Source organism: Gobio gobio (assembly GCF_949357685.1).
Source record: "Gobio gobio genome assembly, chromosome: 2".
Taxonomy (NCBI): Eukaryota; Metazoa; Chordata; class Actinopteri; order Cypriniformes; family Gobionidae; genus Gobio; species Gobio gobio.
Window position 1 is genome coordinate 27476467 of NC_137098.1, and position 27263 is coordinate 27503729.

Genomic DNA, 27263 nt, shown 5'->3' on the forward strand with positions numbered 1-27263 from the left:
TCAGTATCTCAGAAAATTGTAATATTACTTAAGACCAATACAAAGAAAGGATTTTTAGAAATCTTGGCCAACTGAAAAGTATGAACATGAAAAGTATGAGCATGTCCAGCACTCAATACTTAGTTGGGGCTCCTTTTGCCTGAATTACTGCAGCAATGCGGCGTGGCATGGAGTTGATCAGTCTGTGGCACGGCTCAGGTGTTATGAGAGCCCAGATTGCTCTGATAGTGGCCTTCAGCTCTTCTGCATTGTTGGGTCTGGTATATCGCATCTTCCTCTTCACAATACAGAAAATCTATGGGATTAAGTTCAAGCGAGTTTGCTGGCCAATTAAGAACAGGGATACCATGGTCCTTAAACCAGGTACTGGTTGCTTTGGCACTGTGTGCAGGTGCCAAGTCCTGTTGGAAAATTAAATCTGCATCTCCATAAATTTGGTCAGCAACAGGAAGCATGAAAAACTTCCTGGTATGCGGCTGCGTTGACCTTGGACCTCAGAAAACACAGTGGAATAACACCAGCAGATGACATGGCACCCCAAACCATCACTGACTGTGGAAACTTTACACTGGACCTCAAGCAACGTGGATTGTGTGCCTCTCCTCTCTTCCTCCAGACTCAGCAGCCCACTCAGCAGCAGTCCAGTCCGTTTTGTCTTTAGCCCAGGCGAGACGCTTCTGACGCTGTCTGTTGTTCAAGAGTGGCTTGACACAAGGAATGCGACAGGAATGAGACATGAAACCCATGTCTTGCATACGTCTGTGCGTAGTGGTTCTTGAAGCACTGACTCCAGCTGCAGTCCACTCTTTGTGAATGGGTTTTGTTTCACAATCCTCTCCAGGGTTATCCCTATTGCTTGTACACTTTTTTCTACCACATCTTTTCCTACCCTTCGCCTATTAATGTGCTTGGACACAGCTCAGTGAACACCCAGCCTCTTTTGCAATGACCTTTTGTGTCTTGCCCTCCTTGTGCAAGGTGTCAATGGTCGTCTTTTGAACAACTGTCAAGTCAGCAGTCTTCCCCATGATTGTGTAGCCTACATAACTAGACTGAGAGATTTAAAGGCCTTTAAAGGTGTTTTGAGTTAATTAGCTGATTAGAGTGTGGCACCAGGTGTCTTAAATATTGAACCTTTTCACAATATTCAAATTTTCTGAGATACTGAATTTGGGATTTTCCTTAGTTGTCAGTTATAATCATCAAAATTAAAAGAAATAAACATTTGAAATAAATCAGTGTGTAATGAATGAATATAATATACAAGTTTCACTTTTTGAATGGAATTAGTGAAATAAATCTACTTTTTGATGATATTCTAATTATATGACCAGCACCTGTATATATATATATATATTTTAGTGGTGGGCCGTTATCAGTGTTAATGTGCTGCGTTAACGTGAGACTCTTATCAGGTGATAAAAAATATCGCCGTTAATCTATTCTCAAAGTTGGGTTGGGAGCTGGGTCTATACTAAACTGGGTCTAAACGATACAATACTCATTTTCTACAGTATCGATATCAACTGCACTCTCCTCTCCGACCGACAGCGAGTTGACACGCACCCGCCTCCTCTCATTCAGTCCAGTTAACCCTCTGAACATGGCGAACGGGTGTTCTGCTGGACTTTTGTTAGTATTGGTGTGACCGGTCTGAATTTTGCGCGGGGTTGCACATAACGTTAATTCTATTAATTCCCGCAGATTTCGCGCTTGCATCTGAAGCGCACGCACACACACACACACACACACACACACACACACACACACACACACACACACACACACACACACACACACACACACACACACACACACACACACACACACACACACACACACACACACACACACACATACCGTAATAAAGCCGGCTCTGACATACAAGTGCAAAAATGAGCTCCTTTTTCCAGCTTATTAATGGTCAAATACACTCAAAAATGTCTCAATGCCCATCTGGGTGAGTTTTAACGTAAACACAGTCGTAACCAGCTCACAGGAACAGTGTTTGGGATCCATGCGTGCTTCAGGTCTTAAAGGGACAGAAGTTATTTATTATTCAAACTACAAAAAGACAAACGATCACTTACGAGCACACATATTCTGAATGCCTTCGGCAGAATTCAAATGAGCCATTTTAATCTAGATTAATCTTGGAATTAATCTAGATTAAAAAAAAAAATCTATGCCCACCACTAATATATATATACATACCAATCAAAAGTTTAACAATAAATATCGACAGTAAATACATGTAAAAGTCTTAGGCACGTTAGTATTTTCACCCCCAAAACAAGCCAAGTGATTTATATATTTTCCTGTAGTTTGTAAGTAGGAATATCAGTTTACATGTCTAAACATTCATTTTGCCATTAATTGTAATAATCCACAGAGATTTTTGAATGCACAAAGAGTCTGACAACAGCCTGTATGATTCACACGAAGATCTGATCTCACCATCATCAAGTCTGAGACAAAAACTGAGACAGACTAAATCCAGAAGAACTGCTGCAATGTCTCCAAAGCGCTTGAAGAAACCTACCTCCAAAGCTACCTGAAAAACTACCTGTGCAAGTGTACCTAGTACAAAAGCTGTTTTAAATGCAAAGGGTGGTCAAACCAAATATTGATTTAATTTAGTTAAAGGGTTAGTTCACCCAAAAATTTAAATTCTGTCATTAATTACTGACCCTCATCTCGTTCCAAACCCATAAGACCTATTTTCCATCTTTAGAACACAAATTAAGATATTTTTGATGAAATCCAAGAGCTTTCTGACCCCCAATAGACTGCAACATTATTACCACTTTCAAGGCCCAGAAAGGTAGTAGTACTAGTAGTAGTAGTAAAATAGTCCATGTGACTACAGTGGTTCAACTGAAGTGACGAGAATGCTTTTTTGTTGTGTAAAAACCCCCAAAAATAACTTTATTCAACAATTTCTTCTCTTCCGTGTGAGTCTCTGACGCTGTACATGTGAGAATTACACGAATGCGTGTGCTGCTAAGGCAGGAGTCAGCCAATAATGAGCCAGCATTCTGCCATAGAACCCATAAGCGCTGCACTGTGTTTGCAATGTGAACAGCGTAGGAGACTGACACGGAAGCAGTGTTAATTTTGACAGCAAATTTTGATTTAGTTTTAGTCTTTTGACTAAAATGCCATTTAGTTTTAGTCATATTTTAGTCACCTGAATTGTTTTAGTTTTAGTCTAGTTTTAATTGACTAAATATCATAAGATTTTATTCGACTAAATCTACAGTAGATTTAGTCGACTAAAATCGAATTAGTTTAGTTCAATTGTAATGCATTAATTAAGCATTTAAGCATTACATAACTTACTGTTACTTGAACACATGCCAAAACGGACATTTTGACATAATTGTGTTTGATTTTGACGGTTCAAGTGCAAAAATACATAAAAAAGCTCAATTCAGTACTTGTCCAGGGCTTGATGCATACTTTTTTCCCCAAGGATTTTTTATTTATTTTTTTTAAACATCTATATAGTTTTTATAAATTGTTATTTCTGTTTTAGTTAGTAAATCATTTTAAGCTAAAGCTTCAGATAAGTTTTGTTAAATTTTTTATTTCAGTTAACATTTATAGAATTTTAAGTAATTCCACGTTTTCCCACTGTTAGATGGTTAGATGAGCATGTTACAGCATGTGTGCATCTATTACACAGTAATTTGACAGTATTTGACAGTCGCTTCATAACATTAAGGTTGAACTACTGTAGTCACATTTTAACAATGTCTTTATTACCTTTCTGGGCCTTGAAAGTGGTAATAACGTTGCAGTCTATAAGGGGTTAGAAAGCTCTTGGATTTCATCAAAAATATCTTAATTTGTGTTCCGAAGATGAACAAAGGTCTTACGGGTTTGGAACGACATGAGGGTGAATAATTAATCACAGAATTATTTATTTTTGGTGAACTAACCCTTTGTTTCTGAAGAGCGCGAGCCCTGCGCTGTATGTATGACAGTGTTAATTTTGACAGCAAATTTTGATTTAGTTTTAGTCATAGTTTTTTTGACTAAAATGCCATATTTTATAGTCATATTTTAAAAAATAAAAATACAGTCATATTTTTGTCACCTGAATTGTTTTTAGTTTTAGTCTAATTTTAGTTGACTAAATCTACAATAGATTTAGTCTCCTAAAATCTAATGAGTTTAGTTAAATTGTAATACATTAAGCATTTAAGCATTGCATAACCAACTGTCACTTGAACTGACATTTTGACATCATTTTGTTTTTGACATTAAAAATACACGAAAGAGAGCTCAATTCACTTTTTTGTTTATTTAAAAAAAAAACATCAATACAGTTTTATAACTTTGTATTTCTGTTTTAGTTAGTAGGCCATATCAGGTTAAGCTAAAGGTTCTAATAAGTTTGTTTATTTTTTTTTTATTTCAGTCAATATTTATTTAATTTCAAGTAATGAAGATTTTTGTAATGGTTTTAGTTAACTATTATAACCCTGATACTTAATTGAATATGTGTCAAATACTGGTCTTTCCACCTGACTATGAATTAAATGGGAATTAAATTAAAGGGTAACTAAACCCCTGCTCAGAGCTTAACTCCACCCACTGGCAATTTTCAAAAAATGCTGGAAAAGTGGGCAGAGCCCGGCGGACACAGAGGGGACGAACCGAGGGCGGGGCTGAGCGGAGGGCGTGCACCTGAGACCCGCGGGGATGGGTTGATTGACAGCTGTCTGACTCGCGAGTCGCAAAGAAGATGGAGAATGACTGGAGTGACGCCAGCTTTGCAACAGAGCGGTAATTTCTCCTACCTTCACCTGAAGTGGAGGAGGGTGGATTGTCTTTAACAGACACAAACCCGGAGCCTTATCAATGCGAGCCGCTGGCTCAAACTGCGTTAACTCCCGATGCAGACAATGCTAGTGAAGCAGCCGCGCAAGAGAACTGACCTAATCTATCTGCGTCCGCGGCAACCACTTGCCTGTCAGGGTTTGAAAGCGCGTCTCATGTATGAAAATTATCTGTACACATGACGGGCGGCAATAATATCGCAAGGAAAGCCTGACGTGTACTGACAACTGCATTATTTAACCATATTTTCTTCAATACAATGTTAAAGCAAGTGTCAAGTCAGTTTCATTCATAATGTTTACTTCATGTAACACGACAGTTCATACTGGAGTGAAGCCATTCTCATCGTGTGATTGGGGGAACATTTCGAGGCCGTGGTGAGCTCGTGCCAGGGGCGAGGATAGTGAGCCGTTGGAGGTACCATCCTACGTCACGATGTACCACAACGTCCAATAGGAAAATTCAACTGCAGTAGCCACCGTTCAACCTTAAGAGGGCAGCACTTTGGCGGTTTTACACCATATTTTATAGAATTAAAACACTTTATACTCAAATGTCAAAACATTTACTCGAATCAATGAACAGCATTAATAAAGCCCCACTATTACAGATCATTAACTAAAAAAAGTTGGTTTAGGGTTTAGTTACCCTTTAAATACAGTTTATTGTGTAAGCAAAAACGAATATATAATGTGTGACTTTTAATTATAAACAAGCTCGAAATACACATTGACTCTTATTTTGAAATGTCTGCGCCTTACTATTGCAGTTGCAGGATGCTCATTCAAGTTCAGGAGATAAAATATGCATTGTTACAACTGTCTAAAACATATTACTATATAAACATCGTAAAGTAAACATTGTCATTATTCATCAGCATTAGTTAATAAACAATTTCCTGGCATAAATGTGCGATTGTGAACCGCCCTGGAGCGTTGTATTCGGGGATGCGTGAGTCTGTAGTGTAGAGCGTGCAACAGCGCTGTGTTTTCCAGCGGTTAGATCAGCACGTTTGAAACAAATGTGCGTATCTGTTACACAGGACATCAGTTACTGGATCTCTTCCCTAATCATCCCTCCCTAACATTTTCGTCTCGTTTTTATTTGTAGACGAAAATGACAGTAAGTTTTCGTCATAGTTTTTGTCATCCAAGACTAGTTTTTATTTAGTTATCGTCTTGTTTTCGTCAGTGAAAAAAGGTTGTTGACGAAAATGATTCATTAACGAAATTAACACTGATGTGCGATATGTCAAGAGTGCTGCCTACTAGCCTAAGGCTCTGACATGTTCTTTAAAGTTGAACTGCTATTAAAGTTCTCAACATTTCGCTCAAGTTCAAGTTGGTCAAGTGAATTTGCTGCACTGATCAGCAGAAAAGTGCATGGTGAGCTGTGCATTGCTACATTACTGACAATGGACATGGGAGCTTCTTTCTGCTTGTGAAATGTAGTCGATCTTTATACGATTCTTGTCCACTCACCAGTATCAAGTTTGGTTCCTCTGGTGCAGGCTACGATAGCACCCATGCTTGGTTGAGAGGTCATGCCTGCCATTGAGTCAACTGCTACATCTACTATATCTGCGCCTGCTTGTGCACAGGCTAACATTGCCGCGACTCCTGCACCTGCTGTATCGTGAGTGTGCACGTGGATGGGGATGTCTGGGAAACGGTCCCGCAGTGCTCCAATTAGTAAATGGCTGGCTTCAGGCTTCAGCAGGCCAGCCATGTCCTGAGAAGAAAAGAGAGAAGAGCAGTTTTTAGCCATTCAAGCGAACCACACAGAAAAGAAAATCAGATTATGATGATCACTGTATCATTACAGCAGATCAACAAAGCAAAAAGAAAGAAGAAACAGAAATAACAGAGCTAGAACGAATATTACTGTCAATGTCTTCAGTCATTACACCCTTGAGTAACTGCCAAAAAATACCCTGCTATTTCCGAAGTCTTGACACAAAAAACAGTGGTTATATCGGCAAATCCTTCACCTATGCTTTTGTGAGTATTGAACATATGATTGTCAGGACAATGCTGTGAGTGTGTTTTCCATGTACACGTGATATACCTTAATAGCCAGTATGTGTGTTCCAGCTTTAACTAGCTCATCGGCCAGCTTCAGATAGTACTCCAGTGAGTATTTCTGTCTCATGGGGTCAGACACATCTCCCGTGTAAGAAATGGCCGCCTCCACCACGCCTCCCGCCGCCCCTGCTGCTTCCATCCCCAAAAGCATGTTGGGAATATAATTCAAGGAGTCAAAAACACGGAAGATATCCATTCCGTTCTCTTTGGCTACCTCACAGAATCTAGAGAAAGAGAGAGTGGAGATCAATGAAAATAATGTTTGCAGCTCTGCACTACAGCCAACTCCTTCAAAACCGACATTTATGGTTTATAAGAGTAAAGAGAGACATTTGTGTGAATGCGCATCCAAGTCAAGCCACTGACATCAGACATTGTGTTGCCTGCAAGAGTACTTTACAACAGGTACAATCAGTAGGCTATGTTGTTTTTACTATGGAAAGTGGACATTTTAAGATGAAAGTCACTGCCATGATACTAGGGGGGTTATGGGTGGTCGCAAGAGCATTGCCATGTGGTTACTAAGGTGTTCTGAGTGGATTTAGCATGTTGCTATGCAGTTATCAAGGCCATCTGAGTGGTTTTGTGGTGTTGTTTTGCACTTACAGTTCTGCATGTTTTTGTGTGTGTGTTGTAATGAGGTTTAAGTGTTTTGAGTTGTTTAACCAGGTGTTGCTATGCAGTTACCAAGGTCATCTGAGTGGTTTTAGAGTGTTGCTATTGGGTTGCTAAGGAGTTCTGAGTGAAGTTTGGGGTGTTGCTGTGGTTGGAAAAACGTTGTGAGTTTTATGGTGTTGCTGTGCAGTTGCTAAAATGGTCTGACTTTTTTAACAAACTGCTATAAGGTTGCTAAAGAGTTCAGAGCAAATGCACTTCTGTATATACTGTTTATACACTGAATATATATATATATATATATATATATATATATATATATATATATATATATATATATATATATATATATATATATATATATATATATATATATATATATATATATATATATATATTACATTTATTTTACAAATGTATTGGTACATTTGCCTATAATGAAAGTACAAGACAGATTACATGCAGATTACTGCAAAAATAGCATTAAGTATTAGCTTAATACTCAAGCTACTATAAAAAAGTAAAATTAATGTTAGGAACACTGTGTTTACTGCTGCAACAGAATCAGCTCTAACTCTCAATACAGGCACTGCCTTCTATTGTGTGTGTTCATGTTGCTGTGCCTACAAATGTAATCACCTAAATTGTGTGGACAAGCCAACAGCCCTTACAAGCTTTATAAAAATACCAAATAATATCTTAATAAACATTTAAATATGCAGAAAGGTTTCTGTGAGGGAAGGATTATGAGTAGGGGATAAATAACATTGGCCAACAGAGATGTGTGTGTGTGATCTCACTTGAACACAGCATTATCAGGGTAGTTTGTGTATCCCACAGCATTGGCTCCACGTAGTAGCATCTGAAATGGGACGTTGGGAATCAGAGCTCTGAGCTCCTGGAGTCTCTTCCACGGACACTCCGACAGAAAACGCATTGCTACATCAAAAGTTGCTCCTAGAGACAGAAAGAGAGATTTTAAGGTCATGCCAGGGACTGAAGTGATATCAAAGGCTGAATTGATCCTCAGTAAGCCAAAACACACACAGCGCTGAGGAACATCTAAAATCATTGAAATACACAGATAATAAGCTTAGTGACCCAGAACATGAACATTCACTTACTGCTGATTTGAAATAGAGTAATTGTTTAATTAATTCGCCACTTCTGTGTGAATGTATGTGTATTAAGAAATGACTAAAGATTTTGTGAATGTCACGTGCCTCCCCAGTTCTCCAGGCTGAAGAGATTATTGAAGTTGTGGCTCACAAAGGGAGCAATCTTCTTGAGGTCATGTGTCCTAACACGAGTTGCCAGCAGGGACTGGTGGGCGTCTCTGAAAGTGGTGTCCATCAGTAGAAGGCCCTGGTGCTGTCGAATTGCCCGTGCAAAACCCTCAGGACCCTCTTTCAACAGGACTTCACGGAAGCCTTTGGGTGGCACACCTAGACAGAAAAAAACTAAGTGATTTGTTTACACAGTGACAGCACACATATAAAAGCCAACTGATCAAACTCAAACAAAAGACCTTGATAAAAGTAGGGGACTATTAGGGGTGTACAATATCTTAAAGGGTTAGTTCACCCAAAAATGAAAATTCTGTCATTAATTACTCACCCTCATGTCGTTGGACACCCGTAAGACCTCCGTTCATATTCGGAACACAAATGAAGATATTTTAGTTGAAAGCTGATGGCTGAGAAAGGCTTCACACAGGCCTCCATTGGCATTCAGTACATTGACACTTCCAAGATCCATGAAAGGCACTTAAAACGTCGTTACAAAGTCTATCTCACCACAGTGGCTCTACAATAATCATACAATGCGACGACAATAGTTTTTGTGCGCAAAAAAAAATCAAAATAACACCTTTATCCAACTTGTTCTCGACTTCCGTGTATGCCTCCACGACGCATGCGCGAGAATATGACGCAGATCCGGCGTTCGGACATATGACCCAGAAGCGATTTGTTTACGAGCAGAGGAAGACGCGCGTGTCTAAGCTGTTGGATTCTACATTGATCGTGCTTTAGGTCTCGGCGTAGTGCTCAAAATGGGGCTTAAGTGTGTATTTCATCGATTCCCGAACACCGGCGCTACGTCATATTCTCGCGCATGCGTCGTGGAGGCGCACACGGAAGACAAGAACAAGTTGGATAAAGGTGTTATTTTGATTTTTTTTTGCGCACAAAAACTATTGTCGTCGCATTGTATGATTATTGTAGAGCCACTGTGGTGAGATAGACTTTGTAACGACGTTTTAAGTGCCTTTCATGGATCTTGGAAGTGTCAATGTACTGAATGCCAATGGAGGCCTGTGTGAAGCCTTTCTCAGCCATCAGCTTTCAACTAAAATATCTTCATTTGTGTTCCGAATATGAACGGAGGTCTTACGGGTGTCCAACGACATGAGGGTGAGTAATTAATGACAGAATTTTCATTTTTGGGTGAACTAACCCTTTAATATTTTCTGGGACTTGGTTGATAAAGATAATGAGATGAAATATTGTTTTTTTTAAATATGAATCTAAAACTGCCAGCAATCATTGAGCCATTCACTGATTCATTCTGGAAAGAAGCAAGTGATTGTCTTCATGCATGGGTCATAATTACGGACTCAACAAATCACTGACCTGATTATTTCATAAAGATTATGTCAATTTGCTCCAACTTTGTTTAGATCTATTTTAGTAGGGGAAATATAGCAAAAACAGACAATATTGACAAGATTGTGTCTAACATGTACTAACATGCACAGTATTTACTTCTTGCTTATTTAACTGTTGAATAAAATCAATATTACATTTACAATTGTGCTGATATTCTGGAAAATGAATACATGAATATGCAAATTATCCCCACCTCCACTCACTCACACCAGCTCAGAGACCCACTCTGTCAACTTGTATTAAGTTACTATAGTAAACTCTGCACATATGTATCACTCTTTACAATGTTGGACACATAACGGTAATTAATATGATTAGCCTTTTGCTTGACTACATTATCAAACCTAATAACCAAATCAAATAATGTGTTGCTACCCTGTTGAAAAAAAAAACAGCTAAGGCCTAGGCTATTACTTCTAGCTGGTTTAAGCTGGAAGTAGCTGGTTTAAGCTGGTCTCCCAGGCTGGCCTAAGATCGACATCATCAGCTAAAAAAGTGTCCAAAACCCCTCTAAAACCAGCCTGGGAGACCAGCTTAAACCAGCTTTAGTGTTTTTCAGCAACAAACCATGTTCTTGTTTCTCGCCATCTCAGTCAGCCGTCTAAAAAGTATCCTTGAAACGATTTGAACATCATAGAACGTCAGTGGAGAAAGGCATATAGTTCATCATAACATATACACCGATCAGGCATAATATTATGACCACCTTCCTAATATTGAGTTGGTCATTATTTTGCTGCCAAAACAGCCCTGACCCATCAAGGCTGGGACTCCACTAGCCCCCGAAAGGTGTGCTGTGGTATCTGGCACCAAGATGTTAGCAGCAGATCCTTTAAGTCCTGTAAGTTGCGAGGTGGGGCCTCCATGGTTTGTTCAGCACATCCCACAGATGCTTGAATGGATTGAGATCTGGGGAATTTGGAGCTCAAGTCAACACCCCAAACTCATTGTTGTGCTCAAACCATTCCTGAACCATTTTTGCTTTAGCCCATGGCGCATTATCCTGCTGAAAGAGGACACAGCCACCAGGGAATACCGTTTCCATGAAAGGGTTTACATGGTCTGCAACAATGCTTAGATAGGTGGTACGTGTCAAAGTAACATCCACATGGATGGCAGGACCCAAGGTTTCCCAGCAGAACATTGCCCAAAGCATCAGACTGCCTCTGGCGGCTTGCCTTCTTCCCATAGTGCATTCTGGTGCCATGTGTTCCCCAGGTAAGTGATGCACACGCAGCCAGCCATCCATGTGATGTAAAAGAAAAAAGTGATTCATCAGAGCCCAGGCCACCTTCTTCCATTGCTCCGTGCTCTAGTTCTGATGCTCACATGCCCACTGTTGGTGCTTTTGGCGGTGGGCAGGAGTCAGCATGGGCACCCTGACTGGTCTGCGGCTATTCAGCCCCATTCCTGATTCTAACACATCAACTTTGAATATAAAATGTTCACATGCTGCCTAATATATCCCACCCCCTAACAGGGGGGTGGGATATATAACCCCCTAACCCCCCTAACCCCCTAACTTTAGACGATGACGACAGCGCAGCGACATTGAAGTAGATTTGTGGAGCATCACTCGTTCGAATCAGCTATCGCGTCTGCTTAAAGCGATTTAAACTTTTCCTTTTTGTCAAAACCCGAGCAAAGAACAACACTCGAAGCCTTCATATCTAAAAAAGATGTTATCGCTGTCTTACCGACTGGATTCGGCAAAAGTCTGATACCAGCTTGGCCCTTTGGTGGCTAAACGAATGGGTCTTAGCGAGAGCCCTCTGGTAGTGTTAATGCTTTACAAAATATAGTTTTAAGTCCTTTTCAGGCGTGAATGTAGTTGTTTAAAGCTCAAATCTGTGGTTTATTTATAAAGAGAGCGCCTTTTTTAAAATTTGATCTGCCGTTAGTTGTGAGCTCCAGTGGTTCAGCGACGCTCAATCGATTATTGAGCCCGCCGAGAGACGCCTTTCCTCGGCCAGTCCTTCTGCCGTCTGCCGCTGGCTCTGATGTCTCTATAGTGGTCAAACCGTCTCGTCTTGTGTAGATCTAACGGCTGATCTTTGCTCTCATTAATCTATAATTTGTTCCTAGACAGATCGTTTTGTCTGAGGGCAAAGTTTCATAACTTTATATTTTTAAGATATTAAACTTTACCGTTGTAGTCTCCTAGCGCTGACTTTGACTGAATTGCTTTATTTATTGTATAGCTTCTTATACCTTTTACTTATACTTTTATAATTGCTATTGATGATCACACATAAACTGACATTTAACAAAAAGAGACTGGGTTGTGTTTTGTGTCATATTTAATTTATTACAGTGATAATCATAGCCTATATTATGTGTGTGTGTTTTTTAAATGTAAACGAAAAGAGGCTGGGTTTTTTATATTTCGTTTTGTTATAAACATGCATTTAAGATAATATGCATTGCCTGCACTACATATACAAATATATACTGAGTGATACTGTCAAGAACGCTGCTTGTCCATTAGCAGAGTAGGCGGACTAGTCCCGTCCTCGGGAGTTCGTTCTCCGGAGTCAAACTTGGCAAGTCACGGACGCAAGTCAGAAGTTCGCGTACGAAATATGTCATAAAACACCACTGCCTCATTTCATTAAAAAAAAAATAAAAAAAAAAAAACATAAAAGCCACACGAATGTGGTTCAGGCAACGCGTAGCTAGGCCTACATTGATTATCTTATATATTTATAATAAAACTAAGTATAAAACACGTTGCCTCTTTTCGTTTACATTTAAAAAAATAATATATTAAACATTAACATGTGGTTTAGGTAAGGTGACCAGATTTCTGAAATGGAAACCGGGGACATTTCCTATTTGAGAACACAAGTACAGACAAGAACGCATATTGAGAAACGGCCAGAGTCTCAGATGTTTCTCCGTCGCTCTGCATACGTCATCTCCCTCATCGCTCTGATTGGTTTGAGGTCTATCCAATTGCGCCCAGAGGCATTTGAGCAACGCCCGTTGGTGACGCCCCTTTGGAAATGATTTGTCTATGAAGCTTTGCCAGACCATAACTCAGTTACTACTGAGAATGGTCTGGTTTTAACCAGGCTACATCAACAGAAAAATATACTGGGAAAACCTGGCTTCTCTTGAGACTCCCCTGCTTCACAGCATAGTTACAACCTCAGTCAAGGGAAATTCCTACTATTCATAGCCTCTCAGCCTTTCAGTTGTGGCAGTTTGAGGGGGCATTAACCCAGCAGGCAGGTGGTGGTGCCACTAACTTTCATTACAAATAAAGTCAGACATACCGATCCTCTCTATAAATGCAAATGAGGTAAACACCTAAAACTATATAAAAACAGGTGGGCCACAAGCTTATTCAAGTGTAAATAAAAGTAAATCATGCTGTCCAATGACAGAGGGAGTATGAGATGAAAAAAGGACGGGGGAGACCGGTGATAGAAATGCATTAAGTAAGACATTGATGCATAGATTTGCATATTTCAAGGCATAAATACACCCACATATGAGTTTAAATGTATGTGCCTCTGTGGGAATTTCTCTGTATGGAATGCTGGCGGCCATATGAAAGGAAAGATGAAGGCCAAAGCCTTTTTATCGCTCATTGTGTGTCTGAAACGCACATGCAAACACACAATGCTGAGGACCATCTCATGAGGCTTGGGATACACCTACCACAGATGTGACCTACTTACACAGACACATGCATTTTTTATCCCATGAAAGACCTTTTCCATACACACACCTACATACATGGCACATATTTGGTCAAATTGTGTAGGGGGACGATTTTGTATATGCTCTACAAACTATAACCAGTTCCACAGAGAACTTTCAGCTAAAGCACTGAGAGCAGGAAGAAAGTGGGAAAACTTTTTTTTGGATGTGCATACATATAGGCACACAATCCATCAGGGGTCCTTTGGGAATCACACATCATGTTCCCTTTCGTTCAGTCACTACGACGTAACGTTAGTGACTAACGAATGGGGGTTTCGCTTAGAAGCCTATCAACTTCGAGTTTTGAGAAAACGCCCAATGGCGTGCCAATGCCATGGGGCATGCGGAATTTGCATACGTAGCTCCGCCTCACTGCGTGAGTATATAAGGAAGTACGAGGCAATATCGCATTATGTTTCTGCTTTCGGAGCCAAGAGTACCTACCTCTTCACTCCTACAGCCTTCTGAGACTCTGTCAGCTTCTTCGAGACGAGCAGCTTTCCAGTCGGTGTTGGTGTGACGGCGCGTTCCAGTGATCGCATACTTCCTGCCTGCTGATCTGTGCAGTGGTCTGCATCCAGCTGGTGTGTGTTTCCCTGGGCGCTTCGGCATCGACTGTGAAGTTTCCTCTCATAAAAGAGCTTGCACGTGACGCGTCCTTTTCAGGATGTTTCGTCCGTGCACTTCTGGGTGCGGTAGATCGCTTTTTTCTTTCGACGGGCACGAGCGCTGTGTGACGTGTTTGGGCTTTCAGCACGCTCAGGCAGCGCTCGTGGATGACTCATGTTCTCTCTGCGGGAAACTGGCCATCTCAGTGCTACGATCGAGACTCCGTGAATTCCGTGCTGATGCCGGAACGAGAGTCCCCTCCGTCCCCCCCCAATCTGCGGTCTCCTCTGGAGGCGGCACTTTGGCTGGTGACCAGGGTGATCTGAGGGTGACGGTGTGGAATAAAGCTCCGACGCTAGTTCCTCGGCCCACACCCCCCTCTCAGGCACTTGACCCGGCCCGCGCTCAGGCGTCTACATCGGGGCCGGCTCCTGCTGTCCCGACTGTGGCGTTTGGCGCGGCGGAGGAGGAAGTGATGTCTATCGCCGCATCACAAGGTGGGCTGGAGTCATCTGAGGATGAGGATTCGGCTGTGCTGCCACCTTCGGGTGTCCCAGCATTGCCCGAGTCGGACCCAGAGTTGACAGCCATGCTCTCTCGGGCCGCCGCAGCGCTTGGACTGGAGTGGAACCCTCCGCCTCAGCCCGAGCGTTCGCGGTTGGATGATTGGTTTTTGGGGGCGGCGCGTTCGGACACCCGTCCGGCCGCTCCTCCAATACCTTTCTTCCCCGAGGTGCATGAAGAGGTCGCGCGTTCCTGGAAGGCCCCGTTGTCTTCCCGTGAACGTTTGGCGGCCTCTTCCGCCTTCACCTCTCTCGATGGAGCCGCGGCTCATGGGTACACTGGGGTCCCCCCAGTCGAACGTTCTGTTGCGATGCAACTGTGTCCACAGAGCGCTTCGTCCTGGCGTGGTGACCCAAAGCACCCCTCCAAGGCCTGTAGGTTTTCGTCATCTCTGGTGGCGAAGTCCTATAGAGCTGCGGGGCAGGCCGCCGCTTCTTTGCATACCATGGCAACTCTTCAGGCTTACCAAGCCAAGTTGCTGTGCGATATGCACGAGAGAGGGGCTGATCCAGGGCTCAGCAATGAGTTGCGAGCCGCCACCGACCTCGCTCTCCGGGCGACGAAGGTGACCGCGCGCTCCCTGGGTCAGGTGATGTCCACAAATGTGGTCCAGGAGAGACACTTATGGCTCACCCTGTCTGATATGCGCGACGCCGAGCGAACACGTTTCCTCGACGCCCCCATATCACAGGATGGGCTATTCGGCGGAGCGGTCGAGAGCTTCGCCCAACAGTTCTCGGCCGCTCAGAAGCAGACTGAGGCAATAAAATATATCCTGCCCCGGCGGTCAGCTGCTGCCTCCACCCCACCGCCCGCGCAGGTGCCTCAGCCTGCTCGCCGCCGAGGACGTCCTCCCGCGGCTTCCTCCGCCTCTGCGCCACCCAAGCAGCAGCCTCCACCCGGGCCGCGCAGAGGCAGCCGCAGGAAGGCGTCCCAGTCCGCTCCAGCCCCGCAGCCCGCGAAGAAACGCCAGGCTAAGCGGCGCTCCTGATGCGGACGGCTCAGGGATGGGCAGTTCTTTCCAGGAGACGGCGGCAGGGCCGCTCCTTCCCCCGGTGGAGGGCCGGGGGAGAATCTTTTGTTCAGCTGCTGGCCCCCGGGTCAGCAGCACCCTAATGTGGTTAAAGAAAGAACTGACAAACCCATCCCTGAGCCCCCAGAGATCGGTGACGGCAGTGCGCGCCACCCTCGGGTCACGCCACTCTCGTCCCTCTCTGTCGCCAGCCCCCTGGCAGAGCAGACCCCCGTGGAACGCGAGTCCTTCCCTGGTCTCCTCTGTCAGGGCGCAGCCGTTAACCGTGCTCCGACCCGGGGACGCCCAACAGCCTCCCCTGTCCGCGCCGGTAACGCTGCCTCGCTGCCCCACCCGGGGTACGCCTACTGTCCGTATGACCCCGTTGGTGCAGTCTCTGGAAGCCTGGCTTCAGCTTCCGGGGCTGTCCCGCTGGGTTGCCCGGACCGTCAGGCTCGGCTACGCGATTCAGTTCGCGCAGGCTCCTCCCCGTTACAGGGGAGTCCGCTATACCGTGACCGGGGCCCATGCCCCCGTCATGCGTGCGGAGATTGCCACTCTACTGGCGAAGGGTGCGATCGAGCCTGTCCCTCCAGCCGAAATGAGGTCGGGGTTCTACAGCCCCTACTTCATTGTACCCAAGAAAACCGGTGGGTTACGGCCAATCCTGGACCTTCGCATCTTGAACCGATCCCTTCACCGGCTTCCGTTCAAGATGTTGACTGCGAAACGCCTTTTCGAATGCGTTCGTCCGGACGATTGGTTTGCAGCGATCGACCTGAAGGACGCCTACTTCCATGTCTCCATCCTTCCTCGACACAGACCGTTCCTACGGTTTGCTTTCGAGGAGCGGGCATACCAGTACGCAGTTCTCCCATTCGGGTTATCTCTGTCCCCTCGCGTCTTCACGAAGATCGCCGAGGCAGCCCTTGCGCCCCTTTGGCAGCACGGGGTCCGCATCCTGAACTACCTCGACGACTGGCTCATACTAGGCCACTCTCGAGAGCAGGTTTGCGGACACAGAGATCTGGTTCTCCACCACTTAACCCGTCTGGGCCTTCGGGTCAACTGGGAGAAGAGCAAACTCTGCCCAGTGCAGAGGATCTCTTTTCTCGGTATGGAGATCGACTCGGTCGCCATGTACGCGCAGCTTTCGAGCGAGCGCGCGCAGTCTCTGCTGACTTGCCTCCGACAAATCGAGAGCAAGAATGCGGTTCCACTGAAACTTTTTCAGAGGCTCCTGGGGCATATGGCATCTGCAGCCGCGGTAACGCCGCTCGGATTGCTTCATATGAGACCGCTTCAGCACTGGCTTCGCGATCGAGTCCCGAGATGGGCATGGCAGTCTGGCACGCTCCGGATCCAAGTGACTCGGGCCTGCTTACAGACACTCACCCCGTGGTCGAACCTCAGCTTTCTACGGGCCGGTGTGCCCTTAGAACGAGTTTCCAGGCATGTTGTCGTATCGACGGATGCCTCTGCCACGGGCTGGGGTGCCATGTGCAATGGACAAGCAGCCGCGGGCTCCTGGACAGGACCCCAGCGCCTCCTGCATGTCAATTGCCTCGAGTTGCTGGCAGTACGGTTCGCCCTGCACCGCTTCCGAGCGTTGCTGAAGGGTCAACATGTGCTCGTCCGGACAGACAACACGGCCGTAGTAGCGTACATCAACCACCAGGGCGGTCTACGCTCCCGCCGCATGTCTCAACTCGCCCGCCATCTCGTCTTATGGAGTCAGAAGCGCCTGAGGTCCCTTCGTGCTGTCCATATTCCGGGAGTCCTGAACCACGCAGCCGACGAGCTCTCGCGGTTTCAGCCTCTCCCGGGAGAATGGAGACTCCATCCCCGGACGGTTCAGCTGATTTGGGAACAGTTCGGCGACGCACAGGTAGACCTGTTTGCCTCCCACGACTCTTCCCACTGCAGCCTGTATTATTCCCTGACCGAGGGCACGCTCGGCACGGATGCACTGGCGCACAGCTGGCCGCGGGGCCTACGCAAATATGCGTTTCCCCCAGTGAGCCTACTCGCACAGCTTCTGTGCAAGATCAGGGAGGACAAGGAGCAGGTCCTTTTGGTCGCCCCGTACTGGCACGGCCGGACCTGGTTCCCCGAACTCATTCTCCTTGCGACAGCCCCTCCCTGGCCTATTCCTCTGAGACCGGACCTCCTTACTCAGAGACGGGGCACCCATTGGCACCCGCGTCCCGACCTTTGGAGCCTCCACGTGTGGCTCCTAGACGGGACCCGGCAGGTTTGAGTGGCCTACCACCTACGGTGGTCGCCACCATCACTTCCGCTAGGGCAGAGTCCACTCGGCATGCCTATGCGTTGAAGTGGAACCTCTTCGTCACCTGGTGCTCTTCCCGCCAAGAAGACCCCTGGAAATGTCCGATCGGGTCCGTGCTTGAGTTTCTCCAAGAGGGGCTGGAGCGAAGGCTGTCTCCCTCCACCCTCAAGGTATATGTGGCCGCAATATCTGCCCACCACGATCTCTTGGAGAACAAAAAGGTAAGTCAGCACGACCTGGTCATCAGGTTCCTGAGGGGAGCTAGGAGACTGAATCCTCCTCGCTCTCCTCTCGTACCCTCTTGGGACCTCGCAGTAGTACTAACTGCTCTGCAGAGACCTCCCTTTGAGCCTTTGCGGTCGGTCGATATTAAGTTTCTGTCTATGAAGACGGCTCTGCTGACCGCATTGGCCTCAGTCAAGAGGGTCGGGGACCTGCAGGCATTTTCGGTTGACGAAGCGTGCCTGGAGTTCGGGCCGGCTAACTCTCACGTGATCCTGAGACCCCGGCCTGGATATGTGCCCAAGGTTCCCACCACTCCGTTCAAGGACCAGGTGGTGAACCTGCAAGCGCTGCCTTTGGAGGAGGCAGACCCAGCCTTGGCATTGCTCTGTCCAGTACGCGCTCTCCGCGCCTACGTAGACATGACGCAGTGTTTCAGGACCTCAGACCAGCTCTTTGTCTGTTATGGTGGAGAGCGGAAGGGAAGTGCTCTCTCAAAGCAAAGGCTGTCTCACTGGATAGTGGACACCATTGCTTTGGCTTACCAGCAGCAAGGCCGACCATGTCCCCTTGGTGTGAGGGCACACTCCACCCGGAGTGTGGCTTCCTCTTGGGCTCTAGCGCATGGCGCCTCGCTAGCAGACATCTGCAGAGCTGCAGGCTGGGCGACACCCAACACATTCGCCAGATTCTACAATCTCCGAGTGGAGCCAGTGTCCGACTATGTACTCGCCCCCCCGAGGGGCCGGTGATGGACCAGGCTCAGGTGTCTTCGCTTGCTCGCCACTCCACTCCACGGACTGGATACGTGCGATATTTTCCTCAGGTGAGCTCCCCGAGAGCCCTGAGCTCCTCCAGCACTGTCGACGCCGACATCAGTTCAGTCTGCCCTCTCGAGCCCAGACCCTCATGTCCGGCCAGGTGCCCCATGTGCATGGTTCCCTCCGGCGACCCCCACATGTGTATTTCACCGTAAGTCTCCGCAGTGAGCGGGTTTCTTCCCTTGGCGTGTCCCCGCCACCCCTAGGGTTAAAAATCCACCTTCGGCTGGTACCCTAGAGATCTTCCATATGCAACCCTCTCCGGGTCATATGTGTCTCTTAAGTCCTCCCCACGGGTAGGCATCTTGGCATTCCCTCACTGGGATATGCTTCCCAGTGTACCTTGGTAATCCTGTGTTAAGTGGGAGTCCTTCGTCCGTACTAGTCTTACGACAGGGAACTCACACTTACGCAGGGCGCTGGAAGACGGCTGAGTGGCGGGATTAGATTGGGACCCCCATTCGTTAGTCACTAACGTTACGTCGTAGTGACTGAACGAAAGGGAACGTCTCGGTTACGGATGTAACCCTCGTTCCCTGAGGAGGGAACGGAGACGTAACGTCCCCTTGCCACATCAGCTGTGTTGCCTGGAACGCAGGAGTTCAGTCTTGGCTCCTCAAGCAGGTAACATAATGCGATATTGCCTCGTACTTCCTTATATACTCACGCAGTGAGGCGGAGCTACGTATGCAAATTCCGCATGCCCCATGGCATTGGCACGCCATTGGGCGTTTTCTCAAAACTCGAAGTTGATAGGCTTCTAAGCGAAACCCCCATTCGTTAGTCACTAACGTTACGTCTCCGTTCCCTCCTCAGGGAACGAGGGTTACATCCGTAACCGAGACGTTTTTTTTTTTCAACACATCATGTTCAACAAACAAGAAAAAAGGTATGCCAATGAGAATGTGAGAAAGTTCACTAAATTAATTGCACACACATACCTATCCCTCAGGAATCTCTCTCTCTCTCTCTCTCTCTCTCTCTCTCTCTCTCTCTCACACACACACACCCACACACACACACTCAGAGGGAGCATGGTATGCGGCTCACACACACCTAAACCCCTGTAATGAGATTTCTAATGTGACCGGATCCCTCTTTCATTTGGCAGAGGGAAGGAGAGAAGGGAAGGATTAAAGCTGCATTATCACACTCTAGTCCATCCACAGAGAGCGAAAGAGAGAGAGAAGAGTCTGGGGGAGTGCTGCCAATGTATAGGGCAGCTATAAACAAGAGTGTGTATTCGAATACATCTGTTGTGGTACTTTTGATGTGGTAAGTGTGTTACCTGTGTACTGATTTTGGGGAGTAACCAAACGATCTTAAAAGAATGATGCTACTAAATTTAAATTCTTATTGGTTACATTTTATTATGATGGTCCCCTTTAGACATTCTGTTACCTATAGGTAATTTTGCACATAAATGTCAACTAATTCTCATTAGAGTATTAGTTGAGTATTAGCTCTTTCCCCACCAGCATTTTTTTTATTTAATTTTTTTAGTCACCGCCAGTGTTTTTCATAATTTTCACAAAAATATCATGGCCCCCAGTTTGTTGTATGAATATATGAACACACAATATATCAAAAGAAAGAACTCAGAGCCTATGCTTTTAAATAATAATAATAATAATAATTAAAAAAACTAAACGTTTTATTCTAGCTTCATGCATTTTTTTTCAACACTTGTGGGTAAGTTTCATAAAAAAGCAACATTTTGAGCAAAAGAGGGAAGAGTTAGTAGACTGTTAGGGGTAGGGTTAGGTTTTGTAGAATAAGGGGTAAGGGTTAGTAGAATAAGTTGACATGAACTTGCTAAGTAACGTACAGGTGCTGGTCATATAATTAGAATATCATCAAAAAGTTGATTTATTTAACTTATTCCATTCAAAAAGTGTAACTTGTATATTATATTCATTCATTACACACATACTGATATATTTCAAATGTTTATTTCTTTTAATTTTGATGATTATAACTGAAAACTAAGGAAAATCCCAAATTCAGTATCTCAGAAAATTAGAATATTGTGAAAAGGTTCAATATTTAAGACACCTGGTGCCACACTCTAATCAGCTAATTAACTCAAAACACCTGCAAAGGCCTTTAAATCTCTCAGTCTAGTTATGTAGGCTACACAATCATGGGGAAGACTGCTGACGTGACAGTTGTTCAAAAGACGACCATTGACACCTTGCACAAGGAGGGCAAGACACAAAAGGTCATTGCAAAAGAGGCTGGGTGTTCACAGAGCTCTGTGTCCAAGCACATTAATAGAGAGGCGAAGGGAAGGAAAAGATGTGGTAGAAAAAAGTGTATAAGCAATAGGGATAACCGCACCCTGGAGAGGATTGTGAAACAAAACCCATTCACAAAGAGTGGACTGCAGCTGGAGTCAGTGCTTCAAGAACCACTACGCACAGACCTATGCAAGACATGGGTTTCATGTCTCATTCCTGTCGTATTCCTTGTGTCAAGCCACTCTTGAACAACAGACAGCGTCAGAAGCGTCTCGCCTGGGCTAAAGACAAAAAGGACTGGACTGCTGCTGAGTGGTCCAAAGTTATGTTCTCTGATGAAAGTAAATTTGGCATTTCCTTTGGAAATCAGGGTCCCAGAGTCTGGAGGAAGAGAGGAGAGGCACACAATCCACGTTGCTTGAGGTCCAGTGTAAAGTTTCCACAGTCAGTGATGGTTTGGGGTGCCATGTCATCAACTTTATGGAGATGCGGATTTCATTTTCCAACAGGACTTGGCACCTGCACACAGTGCCAAAGCAACCAGCACCTGGCTTAAGGACCATGGTATCCCTGTTCTTAATTGGCCAGCAAACTCGCCTGACCTTAACCCCATAGAAAATCTATGGGGTATTCTGAAGAGGAAGATGCGATATGCCAGACCCAACAATGCAGAAGAGCTGAAGGCCATCATCAGAGTAACCTGGGCTCTCACAACACCTGAGCAGTGCCACAGACTGATCGACTCCATGCCACGCCACATTGCTGCAGTAATTCAGGCAAAAGGAGCCCCAACTAAGTATTGAGTGCTGTACATGCTCATACTTTTCATGTTCATACTTTTCAGTTGGCCAAGATTTCTAAAAATCCTTTCTTTGTATTGGTCTTAAGAATTTTCCAAGATACTGAATTTGGGATTTTCCTTAGTTGTCAGTTATAATCATCAAAATTAAAAGAAATAAACATTTGCAATATATCAGTTTGTGTGTAATTAATGAATTAAATATAAAGCTTCACTTTTTGAATGGAATTAGTGAAATAAATCAACTTTTTGATATACTTTCTGTATAGTCAGTAGGATGTCTTTTGGGGGAACATAAAAATAAAGTGTTTGTTAGGGTTATGTTTCATTTTTGTGTTTGTGGTAGCTTGAGTTTGACTTTGGTTTTCACTGTTTCTAGATCAGTTTCCTTTGTCTGTGTTCATTAGTTTCTATGGTTTCTAATTGGCTTTGCACCTGATGTTAATTTAGTTCATTGGTTTGTTTCAGTGTTTAAAGCTGCTGCATTTAGATCCCTTTTAACAAGCTGTGACAGTGTTAGCAGATATTAAAGGGGTCATTAACTGGCATTTTTATTTTTTTATACTGTTGTCTGAGGTCAACTTATGACGTTTGCGTGGTTTTTACATTAAAAAAACATCATAATGAATAAGTAATAGGCTATTTTCTACCCTGGTTTTGAGCCTCTCTCCTGGAACGCTCTGTTTTTATGGGTGTGCCGCACTGAAGACTTGGAAGTAAACGCCCACTGCTAGGATTGGATAAGATTTGCATATTTAATGAGCTTCAGCTCCCCTGTCAGTACATGTGGGAATTGTTTTGTAAGCGTGTGGGGAAACGGCAACTGGAATGAATTGCCCACAGGGCTCGCAAAATATTTTTATCAAACACAATGATTTATCTCTCATCCACCTGCGATTGATTGGAATGTTCTTTTTGTATTACTTGGCCCACCCGATCTGTGGATAAAACTGCGAACCGTACACACACACACACACACTCACACACACACACACACACACACACACACACACACACACACACACACACACACACACACACACACACACACACACACACACACACACACACACACACACACACACACACACACACACACACACACACACACACACACACACACACACACACACACACACACACACACACACACGTGCGTGCGCATCCTTCAAATATCAAGTCAAGAGAGTGAACAACGCACATCAAGAAAGGAATGTTATTTCACTATTTAAGATAGCCCTTCGTAAGGCCGGGCTTACGTTTTGGTAGCCCGTCTGAAAAACACATAGCCCCGGGACGTTGGGCTTACGTTTTGGTAGCCCGTCTGAAAAACACATAGCCCCGGGACGTTGGGCTTTGCGACATACATGTCAGAGTCTGATCCCAAATCGCAATGAACCAACAACACCACAAATAAAGGATTATTCAGCCTGTGACAGCGTGCTAAGATATGTTCAGTTAGTCACGTACACATAATCAATAGATATCAAAATCTGTAACAATGCAATACTATCACATATAAAAAAAATTGTTTTACTCACATAAGTGTGCTGCTTCATTCATAAATGTAATCTCATCCTGTCTGCAAATCCAGCCTCTTGTTTACAAACGAATCCGTGGTGTAATAAGGAACAGACACGTAATGTCTTCCCCACGTGAGCTGGATATTCATTAAAAATAAAGTTCATCCATGCATTCATAATATTGGAATCCGAATGAAGCTTATGCGGTATGTTTATTGATAAGAAGCTCGATCCACTTTAGCTCTATGTAGGCCTATGTCATGTCAGGCACGAGTCGGTGGGCGGGGCTACAGAATTAGGCGTTGTTCTTATTCTGTTGAGGCGGTGTTTCACCACACAATGACGTCAAGGTGTGGCATATTCTGAGATTGATCGTTTGCTGGACCTGGTGTCAATAAAAGCTTTTCTTTGATAAAACAAGGACGTTATCAGGTCTGAAACTTACAGGATATTCTTGATTTCTCAACTCATGACCCCTTTAAGAATACAGTCTACTAATACTTATACTAATACTCTAATGAGAGTTAGTTGGCATGTATGTGAAATATTACTTATAGTCAAAATGTTTAAAGGGGACCATCAAAATAAAGTGTTACCTTGATTTATTTATGTTTAATTTAGGCTTTTATTTGTGTACAAACAATGATTAATGCACAGACAATGTGTGCATTAAATATGGTAAATGAAAGCTCAAACATGCTTGACGTACAAGAACAAACCTCATTTATGAACTTTTTTAAACTTGAAAGTTTTGGTGGAATGAGAAAAAAAATCTTTCAGGTTTCTTTAAAGGGTACATGATGAGAAATAAAATCTTTGGTAACACTTTATAATAATGTTCAGATATAAGTCATTTATAAGTTATTAGTTAATGAGGAACTAATCCTTTACAAAACATGACTATACATTCATTAATTATTAATAAGTGATATGGTAATATTTTATGAATGTTTTGTTAATTCAGTTATAAATCATTTATTAAATAATTTATTTATATAATTATTAGTTAATCATAAACTAATCATTTACAAAATATGTGTTCATAAATTATTAATAAGTGGTATTATAATTATTAAGAAATGTGTTGTAAGTTATCTTAAAAAATGTGTAAATCACAAAATAAACAAGTTGTTAGTAGAATAAGTTATTAGTTATTATATTATTAATCACTTAAAATCATTGATATATGTGTCAAAATTTTATAATTATCTTAATAAACAATGGTTAATCATGAACAAATGATAAAGAAAACCATTAGTAAATGATCAGTATATAATTCATTGATGTACAGTGAAGTTGTAAGCTGGTCTGTGTTCAAAAGCACAAGCATGCAAGTATGCTAAAAAAGTATTTTTAAGAAGCGTAGCTTATTTACTATATCAAGCAACTTGTGTGTGTGTGCGTGTTCTCATATATGGTTTATGAGGACACAAATATGCATGATGACATGGGTATTACAATGTAAACAATGATTTATAAAGACACTTCCTGTGTCCTTGTAACCCAAAAGGCTTAAAATCATACTAAACATAATTTTTATCATTTTTGACATTCAAAAAATGGCAGTAGTTTTATGTGAAGTGTAGGATTAGGGGCATAGGGTTAGTGTAGGGGGACTGAAAATACAGTTTGTACAGTATAAAAACCATTATGCCTATGGAGAGTGTCCTTACACAACATACAAGTGTGTGTGTGTGTGTGTGTGTGTGTGTGTGTGTGTGTGTGTGTGTGTGTGTGTGTGTGTGTGTGTGTGTGTGTGTGTGGGCGGGCATGTTTTCGTGAAATATCAGGACACAAATGTGTATAATGACATGGGTATGACATAGGTATTACAAAAAGAGGGTGAAATATGAGGACGTTCCCCATGTCCTCACTTTTCAAAATGCTTATAAATCACACAGAACAAGGTTTTTTTCACAGAAAGTGAACTGCACAGTCACCTGTGAGGGTTAAGTTTAGGGACAGGGGCAGTGTAAGGGGATAGAAAATACGGTTTGTACGGTATAAAAACCATTACGCCTATGGAATGTCCTCACATTTCACAAAAACAAACATGTGTGCGTGTGTGTGTGTGTCATACCCATAGAAACAGGAACAACTGGATCAACAGATGAGCATTTGGCTTTAACTGGAATAGGAGTCATGGGTCCATTTACCATGATGTGACCTGTGGAGAAATACAGCAGATGTTTAAGCACAAATGCACTCTCACACATTCACACATACACAGGCCATTACAGGTGCAATACAATGATAAATGCACACACACACACTGACCCAGATAATGTAGGAGTTTCTGGGCTCTGTTCTGTGTAGGTTTGAGGATGAAAAGTTCCTGGTTCTCATCAATAAACTGGGTGTCAACTGTGGCATACAGGAACTGGCTATTGCTCAATACATTCTGCAAGAAGGGGATATTAGTCTGAAAGAGAGAAAGGAGAGATTTAGATAATGAGCCGACAGTCACAACACATGCATTTATTCAATATGTGTGGCAGCTGAACACATTAACTAGTGCAAGATGTCAGATGATGAATCAGTTTGGGATGGCCAAACTAAGAGCAACCAACAACCACTTATTTTATTCATTTTTATTTTTAATTCATTTGCTTAATTAATATACCTTTGGTCCTGAAATTACATACGTTATCCATTTGCAAAACAAGACCTGATGACACTGAATTGAATCCACCATCACATTATATGTAAATAAAAATAGGTAATACAAGAGCAAGTTCCAGTAAATTCCAACAATTACCAAATTTCCTGGGGAAATATGTAAATAGTGCTTGCATGTGCAAAACTGGCCATTGTTCTGAATGGTTTTAGAGTGCAATTATGTGGTTGCAATGGTGTTTCTAAACAGTCGTTAAGGTGTTCCGAGTGGTTTCAAAACGTGGTTATGTGGTTGCTAGAGTGTTGTTGTATAGTCGCTAAGATGTGCTGAGTGGTATAAGGGCAGGGATGGATAATTCCGGTCCTGGAGAGTTTAGCGCCATCCCTAGTCAATCATAACCTGCCTGTTAAAAAGTAATCTTGAAGACCTTTGGTTAGATTTTTGTGTTGTGTGTTGGGCGTGTCTGTTTAGGGATGGAGCTAAACTCAGCAGAACAGTGGACCTCTAGGATGGTATTATCCATCCCTGTTATAGATGCAGTTGCTAAGGTGTTCTGAATGGGTTTAGAATGTGGTTGTGCAGTTGCAATAAAATGTATGAAGTGTTAGTGGTTTGATTGTGGCTTCTAGGGGGTTGCTA

The 27263-nt window shown here is 43.7% G+C and overlaps 1 protein-coding gene across 1 annotated transcript in view; it reads right to left on the reverse strand.

Moving 5' to 3' along the window:
* LOC307118113 (pyruvate carboxylase, mitochondrial-like) overlaps positions 1–26661 on the reverse strand; it is a gene marked incomplete at both ends in the record, with an annotated part of 53801 nt that extends 27140 nt beyond the window's left edge. The window contains 7 exons of the mRNA XM_079803538.1: positions 6330–6579; positions 6916–7156; positions 8348–8504; positions 8771–8992; positions 26088–26174; positions 26285–26429; positions 26653–26661. Coding sequence (XP_079659664.1) covers positions 6330–6579; positions 6916–7156; positions 8348–8504; positions 8771–8992; positions 26088–26174; positions 26285–26429; positions 26653–26661 — 1111 coding nt within the window. The remainder of the gene's footprint in view (positions 1–6329; positions 6580–6915; positions 7157–8347; positions 8505–8770; positions 8993–26087; positions 26175–26284; positions 26430–26652) is intronic.
* Positions 26662–27263: the final 602 nt, after the last annotated feature.